Genomic DNA, 18,362 nt, shown 5'->3' with positions numbered 1-18,362 from the left:
GCGGTGCTCCAAACTCACACTTCTCTCCCCAAAGAAAGAGAAAAGCTGCCCTTGCACCTAATGGAGCTGTGAGTTTGAACCCCAGGGAGAAAACTGCGCCCCGTCAACCACAGTGTGGTCAGGAAAGTCAGCTCTGCACACAAATCTCTTGCTTTTTCAAGGTTGCAAGGTGCCCTATGAAAGGCTCCGGAGGACTCCAGTCCGGGGAAAAGCCAACCCCGGGTCAGTCCCATCCCTGGAGCGTCTAGCAGATCAGAGATCCAACTCCGACCCTAAATAGCGGGTATCTTGGGGCGACAGGCGAGGGACAGTGCTCTTCGCCAGCACACGGGGACTGGAGGTGCCCCGCAGCCGCCCAGGTTCCGCAGTTCCAGGTGAGCGGGCCGGCCCGCGCAGGGGCGTGGCCGGGGGCGTGTTCTGTTTTCGCTCCGCCCCCCAATCGGGCCCTGCCGCGCCGCTGCGGCTCCGCCTCCCTTCTTCCGTCACCCGCTCCTTCCGTCGGTGGTGTCTTCCTTCCTGCTTCGCCGGCATCTTTCGCGACATGGGGAAGAGCGTCCTTTTCGCCAGCACCACCTGAGGGTTTCCTGGAGCCGTCCTCCCCTTCCCCCCGCGATGGAAGAGGATCAGGAGCTGGAGAGGTAAAGTTGGAGGGGAAGAGGGGAGCGGAGGTAGCGGGGCGGGCCAGCAAAGCGGGTAGCGAAAGGGCACGCGGCCGATTGCGGCCCGGAGGGGCGGCTAGGCCTGACCCGAGGCGCAGAGGAGGGAGGATCGAGAGTAGAGCCGGGCTGGATTGGGAAGAGGGAGGAGAAGCTGTGGCCTTATTTATCCAGAAAAGCTCAGAGGGATACTAGCCATCCGGGAGGGGAGAGAAGTTGGGAATCCAGCTCTAAGTGCCAAACTGCCACCCCCGTTAGAACTGCCTCGTGTAAGGTCACGCACCGGGCGGTGCTGGCGTGTTAAGTCGCCTAAAGTTCCTGCAACTCCGCTTGTTCACACTGCACGTAAATTCTCTCTGTTCGCCAGATTCCTCCTATTAAACTTTTCACTTCCTTTCGCTTACTAGTTTCCTTACCTCTTTCAAATGGAAGCCGTAACTGAGCCTGTCACCTTGATAACTTGTGGTTGCCATTTTTATGCCAAAATAATCGTGTTTTTTATGCCTGTCAACTCCCTTTTCATCTTCCAGCAGGGCCTATCCTATTTATTGTAACTCTGCCTCTTTTGCTCTATTCAAAGAAAGATTTTGCAAACATTTAACTTTGTGGGTTTTTTGCCCATTGTGGGCAGTATACTTGGTCAAATGGAGTAGAGAGAAAATGGAGTTAAATATTTATGGATAGATGCTGTGGAGATAGGAAAATGAGGTAGTGAATCTTTAAAAGCTAATCACAAAATCCATATGATCTCATTCTTACAAAAAAATATGTGTGTAGAAAAATATCAGGATTGAAGACCTCAATGGCTGAAGGCGAGAGGAAGACAGCCTTGGAAATGGTCCAGGCAGCTGGAACAGATAGACAGTGTGTGACATTTGTATTGCACGAGGAGGACCATACCCTAGGAAATTCTCTGCGGTACATGATTATGAAGAACCCGGAAGTGGAATTTTGTGGTTACACTACGACCCATCCTTCAGAGAGCAAAATTAATTTGCGAATTCAGACACGGGGTACACTTCCAGCTGTCGAGCCGTTTCAGAAAGGCCTGAATGAGCTCATGAATGTCTGCCAGCATGTGCTTGACAAGTTTGAGGCCAGCATAAAGGATTATAAAGATCAAAAGGCAAGCAGAAGTGAACCCACAGTCTAGTCCCTCGTGCAAGGTTACAAGGAGGACCACCCTCATGATGGTGCAGAACCCAGAACTATAGTGTGTGATTGCAGCGTGCTCTGTCCTATAGAAAGGTGTGGTTCCCGCTGTTGACCCGTTACAGCTGTTGGAATCTCTGCAAGTATATTTACCTAATAAATTCTCTCTTTTGTTTAAACTAGTTTGAGTGGTTTCTCTTCCTTGCACATAGGTGATCCCCCAAGAATGGTGTCACTCCTTAACTGAACCAACACTGCAAGTGAACAGATAATTGGGCCAAGCTGAGGGTTTTGATCATGGATATTAAAGAGTTATTCATTTCTATATGATTGAAGTGCTGAGGAAAGTGGAGATAGATCAGAAGATAAATTGTAGTTAAAAATGCAGGAAAGAGATTGCAGAGGGAACTTGTGTTTTGTTGTTTTTTACGTTTTACTTTGTGTGTGCACAAGCATGCCATGGCACACACATGGGAGTCAGAGGACAACCATGGGAGTCGATTCTCTCTTTCTACCATATGGGATCCATAGATTGTCAAGGCTTGGCAGCAAGCATCTTTACACACTGAGCCATCTTGCCAGCCCTGGATTTTTATTAATGTAAATGCATCATTTCATATGATTGCTAGACTGAGTAAGGGCGAGGATGGCTTGAAGAACACTTTAAGAATTATAATTTTTTAACGAGAATTTGAATTGGTCTCAAGCTCCATCTTTGTAACATTTGTAGGATAGATACCTGTTTACTGCTTGAACACCAATGAAATACAGGTTAGGACAACTAAACCAGTTTTATTGTGTTGTATGTGGGCATGTTCATGTGATGAACCAGCCTTCAGCATGGCTCATCAGGAACCACCTACCTATTTATGCTTGGTTAGTTTGGAGACAGTCTCACTAAATAGCTCTGCCTGGCTTGACTTTGTAAACTCATAGATTCCACCTTGCCTCTGCCTTAATTTCCCCACATGCTGATATTAAGGGCATTTGCCATTATTCCCCGCCCTACCTTAGATTTTGAGACAGAATCTCACTGGACTGGAGTTTGTCAGTTAGGCTAGGCTACCCTACTAGAAAGCCCCAGGGACCCACCCGTGATCTCCTGAGCGTTGGGATTACAGACCTACACTCTCCCTACTCACTTAAGTCTATGGGTTCTAGAGAGGTTTTCACAGCAAGTCTTTTGCCAGCTGAGCTGTCTACTCTGCCCCAATTTTAATTATTGGAAAAACTGGGATTACCAGGTAACATTACCAGTCCTTAGGTGGTTGTGCAAATAGAGCCCAGGGTTACATAGAAGAGATACTATTGATAAAAAGTCAGAATTTGGAGGAGGATATCTGTATGGAAGAAATGACATTTTGGAAACTTAAAATATTAGTAAAATATGTCACATCCAAGAATCATCCTGTTTTTCTCTTCAGTCCTATCTTGTAAGTATGTCCTACCCAAGTATGACTTCACCCTAAATATCTGGAGCCCTTGAGCTCAGTCACCCCATTCTCTAGAGCATTGTGCTTTGGGGTCTTCAGTCAAAACTTCATTGTTTGCTGGGGATGATGGTACACACCTAATCTCAGCGTTGAAGAAGTTGAATTGGGAGAACTGCAAATTGAAGACCAGACTAAATATGCATAGCAAAAGCTTGCCTCAGAAAAACATCACCGATATACTTAAGATATGGAAACTTTTAGTTAAATTTGACCTCTTCTATCCTGCCAAGAGCCTATATTTCCCACACTTGGCCCACTTTTTTAAAAGATAGTTTTGTACTCACTGAGTGTCTGCATTGTGCCAGGCCTTGAGAACAGATAACAGTAAGAACTTTGTTTTTCAAGGCAAGGTTTCTCCGTACATCCCTGATTGTCTTAGAACTCACTCTCTAGACCAGGCTGGCCTCAAACTCAGAGATCCACCTGTTTCTGCCTCCTAAGTGCTGGGATTAAAGGCGTGTCCTGCCACACCCAGTTTGACAATAGGAACTTTTAAGTCTAAATTCTCTGGAGGAAGCAAATTCAGGGTCAAGTAGGGAACTGCTTTGGGCAGAATGGGAAAGTTGTCCAGAGCTATAGAGAAAAAAGGAAGTAGCTATGTAGCCAGGTGAGCAAATGTGTGCTTGGGGGACAATGTGAACTGGTCCTAAAGGTTGCAGAGTTGAAAGATTTGCATGTTTTAGTGTTTGTATCAGGCCAGAAGAAGACTCTGTTCTCTGGATTTGGGTGGTGGGGAGCTCAAGCGATATGTTACTTTGATTACAGTGTGGGATGATGGGGTAGATGTAACAAAATCAGACTAGAAGCAGAGATCATCTGGAAGAGTCAAGGTGGCCCAGAAAAGTGTTAAGATAACAATGCAGAGAAGGGTGAAGTCCTCAGGAACGGGATGTGGAAGTCACACAAACATGACTCCATCTTCCACCTAGGACTGGGGCCAATTACTACCAGGAGCTTAAAAGAAATCAGATGTTTTGTTGTGGATATTGTAGGGCATGAGTTGAGGGCCATGGAAGAGATCTAGGCTAAAAATAAACTTTGTGAGTGCTAATCATAAAGCTGTAAATAAACAAAGGCTGCAGAGAGACAAAGACGGGGCCCGAGAACCAAGCCTTGGACAACCTCAGTGGTAAAGTGTGGCGAAAGGAGTAACTGAAGAGATGGCAAATTCTGCAGAAAGTGGAGCTGTAGAAGCCAGGGAAAGTGATGAGTAAGTCAGCCGAGCAACGGGTGTAGGGGGGGGGGGGTCTGTTGGAGTTAGCACCCAGGTCACTAGGCTGTGGGTAGCAGCATTCTTTTGGGATCTAAGGAGAGGACTTTGCTGAAGAATGGCTTGTAGCAGCATTCTTTTGGGATCTAAGGAGAGGACTTTGCTGAAGAATGGCTTGGTTTGAGTTTTCCAAAGATAGAATGCACACAACCCTTAGAGGGGGGTGTTTAGGTTGCAACAGGGATGATGAAAGTTTGGAGTCAGGGTATAAAGAAAAAATATTATAGGGTGGCAAATATTCTAGAAAACCAATCTCAAAAAGTAAGGAATCTTGGAAGATGTAAGAAAGCCCATTAAGCTGGGCTGTGGTGGCTCATGCCTTTAATCCCAGCACTCTGGAGACAGAGATGGGTGGATCTCTGAGTTTAAGGCCAGCCTGGTCTACAGAGAGAGTTCCAGGGTAGCCAGGGCTGTTGAGAAGCCCTGACTCAAAAAACAAAAAAGAAAAAAAAGGGGGGGAGCCCAATTAGTACACACACAGAAAGTGTTCCACTAGTGAGCACCACATTTCACAGTATCGTTGCAGTAAAGGATTAATTACCACCAGTCCTGGGGCATGCAGTCAGAATCTGTTCAGGGTGGCCATAAACAGGTTCACATGAAACGTTTTTTTGAAGGCAGATGGGTGAAGGGAGAAAAGAGGGTAATCAGGAGTCTGTGCCCCCCCCCCCATGTGTGGAAAGAATTGTTGCCTAGAGTCAGTAGAAATTGAAGGAAGGTTGGGCCGGATCTGGGTGTGGTCGTGCACGCCTTTAATACCTGTAGGTAGAGAGAGGTAGGTAGAACTGAGTTTGAGGTCTACAGAATGAGTTCAAGGCCAAGGCCATGAAAAAAAGGACAGGAAGAAGAATGTGGGAGACAGACTTGGACTTGAATCATTTATTTATAAAAATGGGGCAGGGGGATAAAAACCTCACTATCTTACTTACTCTCTAATAACATTGCACCCAAACCACTGCAGTGTTAATGATTCAAGATCAGAAGTTGTGTTCAGCTGTAAAATCCTGTGCCTGCTAAAGAGCCAATCATTAAATAATATGCCTACATGCCAAAGGCTTTTAATATCTAATAATTCTGAGTATTTGGCTTAGCGCTTGCCATTTTCAAAGCACTTTACAAACTAGTTCTAAATTACATATAGCAGTAACATCTAAGTGCCCTAATTGACATAATACAGGTTTGTGCAGTATCTCTGTAGAGAAGAAAAAGTGTCTACATAAAAAGTGATCCATTTAGTTCAAGAGCATCCTGCACTTCAAGAGATAGGAAAGTACATCAGATTCTTTTACCCATGGTTGACCACCCTTTCCTGTTCATTTATTAAGATTGTAGTCTCCAGGAGAAGAAGAGCATAATCAAAATATATTTTAAAAAAATTTAGTTACAAATATTTGGGGGTGGGAGTTGAGACAAAGTATGTCTATGTAGCCCTGGCTGTCTTGGAACTCACTCTGTAGACCAGGCTGTCCTCAGATTTACAGAGATCCACCTGCCTCAGCCTCCTGAGTACTGGGATTAAAGTTGTAATGCCACCATACTCAGCTAATACAAATATATTTTTTTAAAAAAGATTATAGTCTTCCATGTCTTAGACAAAAGTCATGTTTTGGTTATAAATTCAGGTGATCTTTGGAACATTCTTCAATTAGATCCCCTAAGAGATGCCACCAGATCCATCAGCTTGTTTTCAAAGATTCCAGATCTTTCCCTTTTCAGGCCAAATTCTTAATACTGTATTTTCTTTAGATTTTTATAAGATATTGTGGCACAGTTGCTCTGTAGGTCCTTTTACTTCAAGGATGGAATGCTTATCACACCCAGCCCACACTGAACCTCACACTGTCTACCAGCAAGTATGCACCTATTAGCACCACCCTGAAAAATGATGGACACGAGAGTAATGAGTCATTCCAACAAAGCTGTGATTTGGGGCAGGGCAGATGAGTTGTATATATGAAAAAGAAGACTTTGTGCTAATGTGTGGTGTTGCATAGGTAAGTTCAGAATATAGAATAGAACAGATAAGGCAGGCTTGAGGCAATCGCTGTTTCCAGGGCACCATCCTGCTCTGATAGCTGCACTCTATTCTAGGTGCTGAGGACAGCAAAGAAGGCAGGCATAGTCTGCTTTCCAGGAACTCTTGCAATACTGAAGCTAGTGGACTGTGAAAGAAATACCAATGTTCAAAGATGTATGGCTTTCCTCTTTGCAGTATAAAGGAGCTATTAGCTGGGCACACTCTCTCATGCCTATAATCCCAGCTGCATGGAAGTAGTACTGACGTAGGAGGGCCTCAAGTTCATTGACAGACTGGACTACAGAGTAAGTTCAAAGCTCAGCTTGAACAGCTTGTTGAGACCATGCTCAAAACAAATAAATGAGATGCATCACTTGCAGCTTTGTGGTAGAATTCCTGCCCTAGCCTATGTAGGTCCAGAGTTTGGTCACCCCCTTCCAAAGGGGAGCAATAATGAGTCTTGAGTCAATATATTCCATAAATGATGGGTTTTCGTCCCATATCTGTGTGCAGAATGGGTGAGTTGTCAGAGAACAGTCGAGCCAGCAGTGATTTCAGACCGTATAATAGTGCAGGTGTGATTGACTACCAACATAGATGTAGGACTGGAGACTTGATAACAATGAATACAAGAAATTTCTAGAAAAGAAACTTAGAGAGATCCTATATCATGGTAAAGATACAGAGAGAAAGGTTGGAAGTGAACCCAAACTTCTGGGGCCTATATCCATGTTCACTTACTCTGAGGTTTTCCAGCCACTCCCTTAACCAAAAACCAGTAAGGCAAGATTAACCTCTCCCCTGGTGTATCCTACTACTAGGAGTTAAAGAATCAACTGTACTAAATCCATCTCCCTGGCAACCATGTCAGAACAATTGGCACCTTTTAAAGAAGATGCAAATCCAGGGATTCTGAGTGTAAGACTTGGTGGTAGGAAGAGGGAGGAGCCTTGCTATTGCCTGTTGACACCATGAGGTTGTCTTCAAAGGAAACAGTCCAGCTGGGCATGGTGGTACACAAAGCTAGTTCCAGCCCTTAAGAAGCTGAGGCAGAAGGATGGAGGGTTTGAGGTTCACACAGCAAGACCTTGTCTTCAAAATATAAAATCATTTCATTCATTTGTTAAATAACTACTGAGCACAGGGATATAGCAGGAAACAAGTTGACCTGCATGCAGCTTAGTTTCTAATGGCCCAGAGAGATAATAAATGCATGCTGTCAGTCAATATTAGTGATTAATGTGATTATTATAATATTGTTAGGCATGTTGAACAAATTGATTGGTTTATATATCTTCTTGAGTGAAGATTTTGGAACAAACGAAAACTGAGTAGTTTCTGTGAATCTTTTAGCCCCAGGGAGCACTGGAAAGAAGTATGCTAGGTTCCCAGTTTGTTAAAACTTTTCTAAATAAGCCATTCTGAAATAGCATCCCTATTAATAGAATATACATAACAATCAAAAATAGGTGGGTTGGGTTTTTCCTCTTCAAAAAGAAATGAAGACTCTGCTGGAGCATTCAAAGTCTTCCCCACACTTAAAGGTGAAGACCCAAAGCAAATAAAGGTCCGTAGCAGATGGGTAGGTACCTGGTACAGTGCCAGGTATCTGGAATGCTGGTCGGAAGCCAGGCCTCGATCTAGGCCAGTGATCATAAACTGCATAACCATATGTATGCCTTAGTCAATAACTCCTGTTTCTAGTAAATGACCTTTTCTACCTGCATCAAAGGAAAGCTCCAGCTGGGCGTTCTGTATACACTTTAACACCAGCTCTCTCTTGGGAGACAGAGGCAGGCAGAAATCTTTGAATTTGAGGCCAGCCTGATCTACAGAGCAAGTTCCAGATCAACTACATAGAAAGACCCTGTCTCAAAAGAAAGGAGAGAAGGAAGATAGTTGTTTGTTTGTTTGTTTGCTCGTTTTTACTCTTACTCTTTGGGGGCCTTGCCACCCATCTCCCAAATAATCAAACACACAGAGACTTATTCTTACTTACGAATGTCTGGCCTTCACTTGGCTGGTTTCTAGCCAGCTTTTCTTAAATTATCCCATCTAATTTTTCACTTTGGGCTTTTATCTTTCTCTATTCTGTATACCTTTCTTCTTACTCTGTGACTTGCTTAGTAGCTGGGTGACTGGCCCCTGCTGTCTTCTCTCCTTTTTTCTCACTTTTTCCTTCCCACTTTTCTTTTCTCCTTTCCACTCTTCTCTTTCTGTTTATTCTTTCTGCCTGCCAGCCCTGCCTATCCTTGCTCCTGCCTTGCTGTTGGCCATTCAGCGCTTTATTAGACCATCAGGTGTTTTAGGCAGGTAAAGTTAACACAGCTTCACAGAGTTAACCTAATGCTATATAAAAGAACGCAACACATCTTTGCATCATTGAAAAGTGAAATGTTCCACAGTATCAATAAATATATCACATCTTCAACTAATATTCCACAACAAAGAGAGAGAAAGAAAGGAAGATGGAAGGAAGGATGGAAGGAAGGAAGGAAGGAAGGAAGAGAGAGAGAGAGAGAAAGAGAGAAAGAAAAAGAAAGAAAGGAAGAAAGAAGACCTATAATCTATATAAAGTGCTCATGAGAAAATCAAACTGCCTAGAATATTTAAGGAGGAAGAGATAAACCAGTTTGCTTAGCTATGTGGACTTGAGTTTCTTTCCCTTCTCAAGGGCAGAAGAGACGGCTCTGTAGAGCCCTCTTTTTCAGGGCAGTATTATATAAGAGCCAAGAGTGAGAACTCTGAGGTAAGAAGGCCTGGTGGTTCTACCACTTCCTAGCTTGTGAATATGGGTCAGTAACTAGGCTTTTCTGAACCTCTGGTTTCCTTATCTGTAAACTGGGTGAATAATAGCACTCACTTGGTAGGATTATTATAAAGAATAAATTAATTAAAATACGTAGCACAATTCCTAGTGGATACACACTCTCAGATGTCATCTGTTGTTGTTTTGGCTGGTCAAGCCAGATAATGGTGGTTAAATAATGATGTTCACAGGCTGTGTCTTGTTATCTATGGGTGTATCTGTCATTGTAACTGTACCATTGGTCATTGTCCTGGCTAGTTTTCTATGAACTTGACACAAGCTATAGTCATCTAAGAGGAGGGAATCTCAATTGAGAATTGCCTTCGTAAGATCAGACTGTGAAGTATTAGAGGGCCCAGCCAATAGTGGGTAGTGCCACTCCTGACCTGGTGGTTCTGGGTACTATAAGCAATCTGGCTAGCTGAATGGTGGTGATGTACATCTTTAATCCCAGCACTCAAGAGGTAGGAGCAAGTAGATCTCTATGAGTTCAAGGCCAACCTGGTCTACATAGTGAGTTCCAAGACAACCAGAGCTACATAGTGAGACTCTGTTTCAAAACAAAACAAAACAGAAAAAAGAAAATGAAAGGAAGAAAGAAAGAAAAGCAAGCAGGCTGAGCCAAGTCATGAGGAACAAACCAGTAAGCAGCATTCCTCGTGATCTCTCCATCAGCTCCTGCCTGCAGGTTCCCTCCCCATTTTCCATGATGAACTGTGATATAGCAGTGTGAGTGAAATGAAATAACCCTTTCCTCCCCAAGTTGCTTTTGGTCATGGGTATTTCATCACAGCAATAGAAATCTCTGTGTACCCTAATCTCAGACGTGATATCTCACCAGTCCTGATGTTAAATGTGATTCAGTGCGGTCATACTCCACTTCTGGGGTTACTCGGAACGTTGGGTAGTGGAAGCCTCGGGACCACCTTGTAGGCAACCTGTTATAGTCCCCTCTGAAACGATCTTAAATATCCTAAAATCCATGCCTTGCTTTGTCCTCCTTTCCTTAGAAGTGTTCCTTCATAGCACTTGTCGCTCACTAAGCTGGGATGGCCTTGTTTACTGACTAACTCTAACTATGAACTCTAAGGAACTCCGAGTATCCTTGTTTGCTGGGGATGAAGGAAGGTGTGTATGGTGATTGTCAGTTCTACACAGGGAGGAAAAGAATGAAGCCCAAAGAGGGCTGAGAGCTCATAATGACCTGATTCTACATTAACATCAGCTGACACTTGTGAACTCAGGAAGACAAAAGCATGAGTTTGTCAATGAATCATACCTATGTGCAGGAAGCGCTAGAGTAATATGCAGGTGAACGATAGCTATCGTTTCTTCTAACTCTTGATTGTAAGCTCTTTCCCCAAACCCTTCCCTGCAGGTTTTTCCTTCTATAATCTTATTGCCTTAAATATATGTGTGTGTACGTATATACAGACATATATAACAATATATACAATTTACATATTTTTATTGTCTGCTGCCTCTCTAACCCCCCCCCCCCACACACACACACAATCTGGTGCACACTATAGCATAAACTCTGTGAGTACAGAAACTTTTGTCTAAATGATACTTATCCACAGCCCCTGGAATTGTGCCTGGCCCATAGGCGATGCTTGATAAGATGAACTTTTTTTTTCTTTATTAAATACCTTAAGAGCTGAACTTGAATTTCAAATGTTAAAACTAACTAACTGTTGGGTCAGTTTATGGCCACATGTCTGTAGCTCCATAGTCTGCCAGATGCAGCTAGGTGATTTTAGCCCGAGCTGAGGAGAATTAGATGTGTTTATCATCTCTAAGAAGTCCAGTCTTGGGAGGCAGAGGCAGGCAGATCTCTGTGAGTTCGAGGCCAGCCTGGTCTACAAGGACTAGTTCCAGGACAACTAGGGCTGTTACACAGAGAACCGTGTCTCCAAACAAACAAACAAACAAACAAACAGAACTCCAAGAGGTCCAGTCTCTAGATTTGCAGCACCAAGGCAAATGAGTTTCTCTCATGTTAATGAGAGCTGATGTGGAAGCACACTTGGATTTTGAATGTCTTTTCTACTTTATATATGCACAATCTGGTCTCAGAGTTGGGGGACTCACAGATAATAATATTGCAAAAAATAATAAAACTAGATGACAAACTTACATAGGACTACTCAAGTATTAGTTTGTCCTTGCTTTGTAGTGTGGAATTTTAGATATTCCATCTTTTAGATACAGTCTTGAACCTTACAAAAGACAAGCAAGAATCCAGTGGGGTACTCTGTGATGGGTGTCTGTTGTGCCATCTTGGCACATTTGCTTCACAAGAAGAACAGGCTCTTGTAGCCCTCACTAGCATCCGCATAGACATTTAGTCAATTGATATTAATTTATTTAATTATAATTTTCTTATTCTTGAGAATTTCATACATGTATGTCATGGAATATATATGCCCTCACCCTCCCCATATTTCCCCTAACATGTTCCCCTTCCAACTTCATGTTTTGTTTTTTAAATAACCCACTAAGTTTATCTAATTGGTGCATGAGTGTGGGTCCATCCACTGGAGCGTGAGCAGCAGCCTACCCCTGGGGACATCCTCACAAAAGAATGCCTCTCCCTCCCCCAGTAGCTATTAAATGCTGATTGTTCCACACCGAGGCGAGGCCTGGCGAGCACCCACTCCCAGCTATGCCAGAATCTTGACTGGCTTGATTTTGCATGAGTAAGCACAACTGCTATGAGTTCACAAAAGGAATAGCCATGGCATGCCCAGAAGCAGCTTTTCACTGCACTGCTCCCTGTGCTCTGGCTCCTACATCCTTCCTGCCTCCTTTTTCAAGATAGTCCCTGAGCCTGGGCAGGAAACCGGGGTGGTGAAGATAAACATTTCCCATTTAGGGCTGAGCACTCAGTCTGTTAGTGCATTGATAAATTAATGTGTCTGCATTGATTGCTGCCCACTGCACATGAGAAGCCTCTCCTACAAGTATTAGAGCAGCCCAGGTCTATAGCTAGAAACATAAATATTAAGAAACAATGTGACATTACCATTTAGTGAAGTAACAATACTAGCAGGTTCTCCTCAGCTGTAGGCTTTTGACCAGGATGATAGTACCAGGTACAAAATTTCCTCTTGTGGAACAGACCTCAAATCCAATCAGAAAATGATAGTGACCCTCTCACAGTGCTGCAGCTACTGCACCAGTAGGCACATCTTGCCTAGGCAGGATGGTATTGTTGCATGCAGGGTCCAGTGCTGGGTAAGGACTCTGAGGTCTTCCCCAGCAGCCTGCATAGCACCTTCCAGCACTACCAACTAGCAGGAAGGTTTCTTGGTTGGTTTGAGGTTGATTTTTCTAGCCCTGCAGTCAAATAGGGTCTTACCACGTAGTTATTATGGAGGGTAGCCAAGGACAATGGTAATAGTCTGTGTTGTTTTGGAGACTTCTGGGGCCTGCCTTACCAGTAACTCATAGGGAGGTATTCCATGCCTTGCACTGCAATTTTCATTTAATAACCCGTGTCTTCTGGGAGCAGCATTGCATAAGTGTTAGTTTCTAACCAACTGGGATCCCAGAATAAGTTGTAATTGGAACTCAGAGTTCAAGGATCATGCATCACTGAGATTCCTCATTTAAAGTGGTTTCAGATCCTGGCTTGCTTACTGTTCTGCATACTTAAGCGTAAATCTTGGTGCTAAAAATACCTAGTAGAATTTTTCTTCAAAAAATGATTTATCTATGAAATTGGAGACAGAAGTTTCAATTAGCACTGCATTTCAAAGATGAGGTGTGGAGTGCGGCCATCGTTTTCTTTGTCAGAGTGAACAAGTTGATCTATGTTCTGTATCAGATTCTGTGATCTAAGCTTTCAGGCTTGATGTTTCAATTTTGCTCCTGTCTGCATGTGAAGGTTATACTTTGTCCTTAAATGGATGGTGAAAATGGGGGCTTTAGAGGCTTATGATTAGGAACTGTCAGCCTATGGGTGTGTCACTGTCTGCTGCCCAGACTTGACGCAGGCAAAAGCAGGTTTTCTTCCTGTTGGCTGGTTCTAATGGGTTGACTATCCGAGCTGTGTGCTTCCCAGCAAGCTAAGACTTGAGAACGCCAACGAGGCTTATTTCTAGCCAAAAGCAGATGGCCTACCTCCACACAGCTCTGACTGTAAAGTGAGACTGGCTCAAGTGGGGAACCAGCTCCACCCTCCTTTCAGAGTTGGTAGCTTCCCACCTGTAGGAAAGGAAACTGAGGTCTGTAAAGTTAAGGAGGCTGACTTAAGTTATACAGCTAGCAAGTGTTAACCATGGCTTAGAGTCTGCTTCAGAACCTTTACTAGTAGGACTTGGTTTGTGAAAATAGAATTTTTCAGCTTATTAAACTTCATGGGCATCATCTTTAAATAAATTCATTTTAACTTTTTCACTTACATTTTCCAAAACACATCTTGAACAGCTTCAAAAATATGGAAATTATCTTTATGGATGAGTAAAACTAAGAAATATTTGTATGGACAAGGTCATAGACTTGAGCTTAGAGTCATCTTTGCCCCTGTGTTGACTTAGAATATACAGTACCACCACCCCGAAGTCTTAGTTGTCTCATCACTAAAAGGGGTGGGGGGCGGCGACAAGGTCAAGGGTTCTTCTGGGAGTCCGAGAAGTGACACGCTGTAATCACTGTGTATGTGATGGGTATTAGGTAATATTTGTGTGCTTTTCTTTACAAAGGTACAATCTACTTTGAAAAATCTTAAAATAGCACCTTATATTTATTCAGTGCCTTATTGTTGCATAACTATATATATGATTATATTTAGTCCCCACAGAAGTTCTAAGAGGCTTATGAGAATGACCCCATTTAATAGACCCCATAGCTCTGTGCTCTTGAATGCCACAAAAGCTATCAAATCTCCAAACTGGACTCATTGTCTCACCAGTATTGTGGCTACTGTCTCCTTTTCTTAGGCAATTCCAGTAGGTCCTTAGTTCAAGACTAATAGAAACCTCGTCTCAAAGCATCAGGAGTGTGTTAGGGTCAGTTACTGGGTAATTTGGACAAGAAATTTGGCTGTGCAGGTTGTGTTTTATAGTGTCCCATAATGACCATGGCACAACACTGGGGCAGTTAATGCCAGTCCTTGTGCCGAAATATCACATTAGGTTAGCCTTTCTTGTCTTCCCCCGAGAGTGACTGGCAGGCCATCCTTGCTTGGTGGTGGGAGGTATACTGTTGATAATTTTGGATTAAGTACTATTGTAAGAGAGGCCTCTTGTTTGTTCCCAGATGCTCAGCCCTGAAATAATCACATAGAAACCATATTATTTGCAATACTGTTTGGCCAATAGCTTAAGTGTATTTCTGACTAACTCATATCTTAAATTAACCCATCTCCATTAATCTGTGTATCACCATATGGCTGTGGCTTACCAAGTAAAGTTCCGGTGTCTGTCTCCAGTGGGGCTACATGGTTTCTCTTCACTCTGCCTTCTTTCTTCCAGCATTCAGTTTAGTTTTCCCCACCTAGCTCTACTCTGCCCCATCAACAGGCCAAGGCAGTTTCTTTAGTCACCCGTGGTATTCACAGCATACAGAGGGGGATCCACATCAAAATACCACCCCAAGTCAGATAATTATTTAGTCTTAGGAAAGTTAATGTCTCTAAACCATAATGTCCTTGGCTTTGTATGACAAGTTAAGCTAGCTGACTTCTAATGCTGACATGTGAGTAATTTCACCTTGCATTTTTAAAAACACATACGATTTTACTTAATGGGTCTTTACCAGAGTGTTTTAGTTCATCTGGGGCTTTTTCATTATAAATTATATTAAACAGAGAACTATAAATACTTAGATTTGGAGCCTTGAAACACAGTGTGTATAGGGACAAACAGAAGTTTGATACATGGGCCAGCATCTGCAGTAAAAATGGTCAGCTAGTATAAAGTCTATGACTGGATGAAGCTCTGGTGCACCATCGGAATGGACAGTGTGCTCTTCCACTTAGAAGTCCCCTGTGGTCTCAGTTGTACACCTGTTCTATTTTTAATTCCATCCTAGACTCTGTGCTAGCATGGCTCCATCCAGTTTAGCTACAGCTGCTCTTCTGTCTTAAGGACAGTTTGTGTTTCAGCAGGAGAGAAGATGGTTCTAGGGGGTACAGCTATTTAAAGCTTGGCATTAATGAAGGCTAGAAGATGTGTTGAAGCCTTTTGATATCCTGTAAGACAGTGTCTCCGAATAATGCAGTTCTGCCTTAGTGTATGCTGGGTCTTGGTTCTTACACTGCTGCTTTCTGATGCCAAAAACACTGAATGCGTGACCCTGGTGGGCTCTTCATTTAGCAGCTGATGTGTGATGGGACAGAAGCATAAAGGTTGACACAACCTCTAATGGAAGCTTCTGCCTTGGACTTGCTCACGTTAGCTAGTTCCTTCCTTTTATTTATCTCTGTATCCTTTCTAGTGTTTATGCTTTAATTAAGAAAGGGTTTCACTCACTGTGTAGCCTAAAACTCACTATGTCAACCAGGTTGGCTACAGACTTGAAGCTGTCCTTCATCATCAGCCTCCCAGGTGCTGGGGTTGTAGGTGTGAGCCACTAGCCCTGCCATTGAGCTAAGTGCGCACGAGAGCATGTTTGCATTGCATCAGAACCCACAGCACCCCTCAGTTTGAAGGTAAATGTATCACTTTACTTTCTAGTCATATAGTCCTGTCCTACTTGTCCAGTGAACCACCTCAGTTCAGTACTTTGAGCTTTTTTTTAAAAACATCACCTTCAAAGGGCCACTGCTCTCCATTAGATGCCCTCCCCACCCCCCATCCTGTGTGTGTGTTTACTTTCTGGATTCTATTAACCTACTATATTATAGGAATGGAGTTCTCTCTCCAGGCCCTGGTATGTGTATTAAGTAGGATGTTTTCTTAATTGAGGGGGGGATTTTGAATTGCCTTTCCCTACTTAAGTTCATTCTGTATGAGTTAATACCTGAATAAGACTTGAAACCTGACAATGAAGAACTTAAAGAGTCAAGAATTTGCTGAGTTGTTTTAGTAAATTATTTGTAGTGTAGGAGTTTGTCCTTAATTCTTGGTGTACAAATGATTGTGTGTATGTGTGTGTGTGTGTTCTGTTTTGTTGATCTCTGCTGCTTTTGTAGAGGAGATAATCATAATCTCCCAAAGCAGTGTTTGATGCCTAACATATGGATGATAGAAGCGTCTTGTGGTCAGGAGGAGACCAGGTCCTTCCTGGCAGTCCGTGTGGCAGAACAAGGCACCCTTGTCCTGGTGTGGGCTACGTTCTCAGCTTCTGTGTCTCTTTGTCATCTACTTCCTCCTAAGCTGCGTTCTGCTTTGTACTGTTAGGCCTAGCCAGATAGTTAATCCTGGGTAATGGGTATAGAGTATGGACTTTTCCTCCTCTCTTCTCATGGTGTTTAGCTAGGCTTGTTTTTAAAAATCAGTTTGTTGTTTATTGTGTAGATGAGTGTTGCCAGCATATATGTAAGTATACCACATGTGTGCCTGGTGCCTATGGAGGCCAGAAGAGCGTGTTGGTCACATGTGGGTGTGAGCTGCCATGTGGATGCTGGGAACCAAACCCAGATCCTCTGTAAGAGTCACCAGTGCTCTAACAACTGAACCATCTCTCTGGCCCAAACTTGAGATGTACAAATGTTTTATATTTTAGTTTTTAAAACCCTCAGTTCAGTTAATGATAGGTATACTATTTCCCTTTTAAAACTCAGATTCAAGGGACTAATTAGGTTCTACATGTGTTAAATCATGAAAACACTTTTTAAGGAGCCTGTAGTTCTGGATATTTCTCTTCATTGGTTTTCATTCCTGGACTTTTAGCTCTGGGTATAATTTACAATCACTGGGTGAATCAGTGACCGAGGTCTGTGGGGTGGACAACTTGTCTTCTAGTGTAGGCCAGCCATAGCCTTGACACGCTGAGGAAGACACCTTCCCCAGGCTGACCAGACCTGCACTGATTGCCATCCTCAAGGCCAAGAGCCAAGAGCTCTGCAGCAGTGAGGACAGTCTGTAGGGCTCTCTGGAGAACAGAGCTCCTTAGGGTCAGGAGAGTGATCTACAGACCCAGATTTCGGTGGGGTGGTTTTCTCATGTCTGGTTCGTGTATCAAGGGAGTACACCAAACCTCTGCCCAGGTTGAAGGGAGCTGGAGTAGAAACTCAGAGAGACTGTCCACTGTGGTGTTCTTTTTGTCACAGTTTCTGTACCTTTCTCCTGGTTGCATTTTGAGCTGCTGTTTGGTAAGAGCTGGCATTTTATTTTGTGTCTGTGCTTTTCAGTCATTAGTCACATTTCCTATCTTCCTCTTGGTTCAGGCAGCTGCCATATTAGCTGTTAGCTTTTGGGGGGGGGGCAGGATATTGGCTCCCTTCCACATTCATTTTTCAAGACTATAAATCCTTTATCCTGTCTGCACTATTTTTTCATCTGTCTTCTTGAAGAGCAAACACATATTTTTATTGAATAAGAAGTCCAATAATTATTTTGACCTCCTTCTCTTTTTGGGTTTATTTCTCCCAACTAGTATTTTAATAGGGCATATACATACATTTTTCAACCTAACAGTTGGCCTATCAAACAGATGTGCTGCCCTTGGGATTTCATAATCCATGAGCTTTTCGACTTTGAGTTTATTGTTTCCTAAGCAGTCCCCACACCACCTCACAGTTATTTTCAGTAAGAGACGTTTTTTCTTCATATATACTGTGGCATGCTTGCTCAGGTCTTGTAACATGAGGTGAAAATTAATGACATTTTCTTTATCAAGGTTTAGGGATAAATATTTGTAAGAATCCTTCTACTTTGAAAATGAGGTCAGCGTACATGTGGTGAAGCAGGTGGCCTATAAACTGAGAGATGTTTCTTTTAAGAGCTGAGGTAGTGAGAACCAGCCCACATAAACTATTAGCTGTACAAGTCATCTGTGTGTACCAGCCCACTCT

General features: G+C 43.1%; 2 protein-coding genes across 2 annotated transcripts in view; both read left to right on the top strand.

The window, feature by feature from the left end:
* Positions 1-505: 505 nt before the first annotated feature.
* On the top strand, positions 506-1,990 carry LOC119825329 (DNA-directed RNA polymerases I and III subunit RPAC2). Its single transcript, XM_038346149.1, has 2 exons — positions 506-638; positions 1,434-1,990. The coding sequence occupies exons 1-2, from the start codon at positions 613-615 to the stop codon at positions 1,807-1,809; spliced, it is 402 nt and encodes a 133-aa protein (XP_038202077.1). The 5' UTR covers positions 506-612; the 3' UTR covers positions 1,810-1,990.
* Positions 513-18,362, top strand: part of LOC119825330 (protein POLR1D-like) — a 33,466-nt gene continuing 15,616 nt past the window's right edge. The window contains exon 1 of the mRNA XM_038346150.1: positions 513-638. Coding sequence (XP_038202078.1) covers positions 613-638 — 26 coding nt within the window. The 5' untranslated portion in view covers positions 513-612. The remainder of the gene's footprint in view (positions 639-18,362) is intronic.

This window comes from Arvicola amphibius, chromosome 10 (genome assembly GCF_903992535.2).
Source record: "Arvicola amphibius chromosome 10, mArvAmp1.2, whole genome shotgun sequence".
In the NCBI taxonomy this organism is placed as follows: domain Eukaryota; kingdom Metazoa; phylum Chordata; class Mammalia; order Rodentia; family Cricetidae; genus Arvicola; species Arvicola amphibius.
This window is presented reverse-complemented; position numbering and strand designations above follow the sequence as displayed.

Bases quoted from the DNA above. Each gene is read 5' to 3' on its own strand.
- LOC119825329 (XM_038346149.1), top strand. From the start codon at position 613: ATGGAAGAGGATCAGGAGCTGGAGAG. The intron at 639-1,433 runs GTAAAGTTGGAG...ATATGTGTGTAG, and splicing joins GAGGATCAGGAGCTGGAGAG to AAAAATATCAGGATTGAAGA.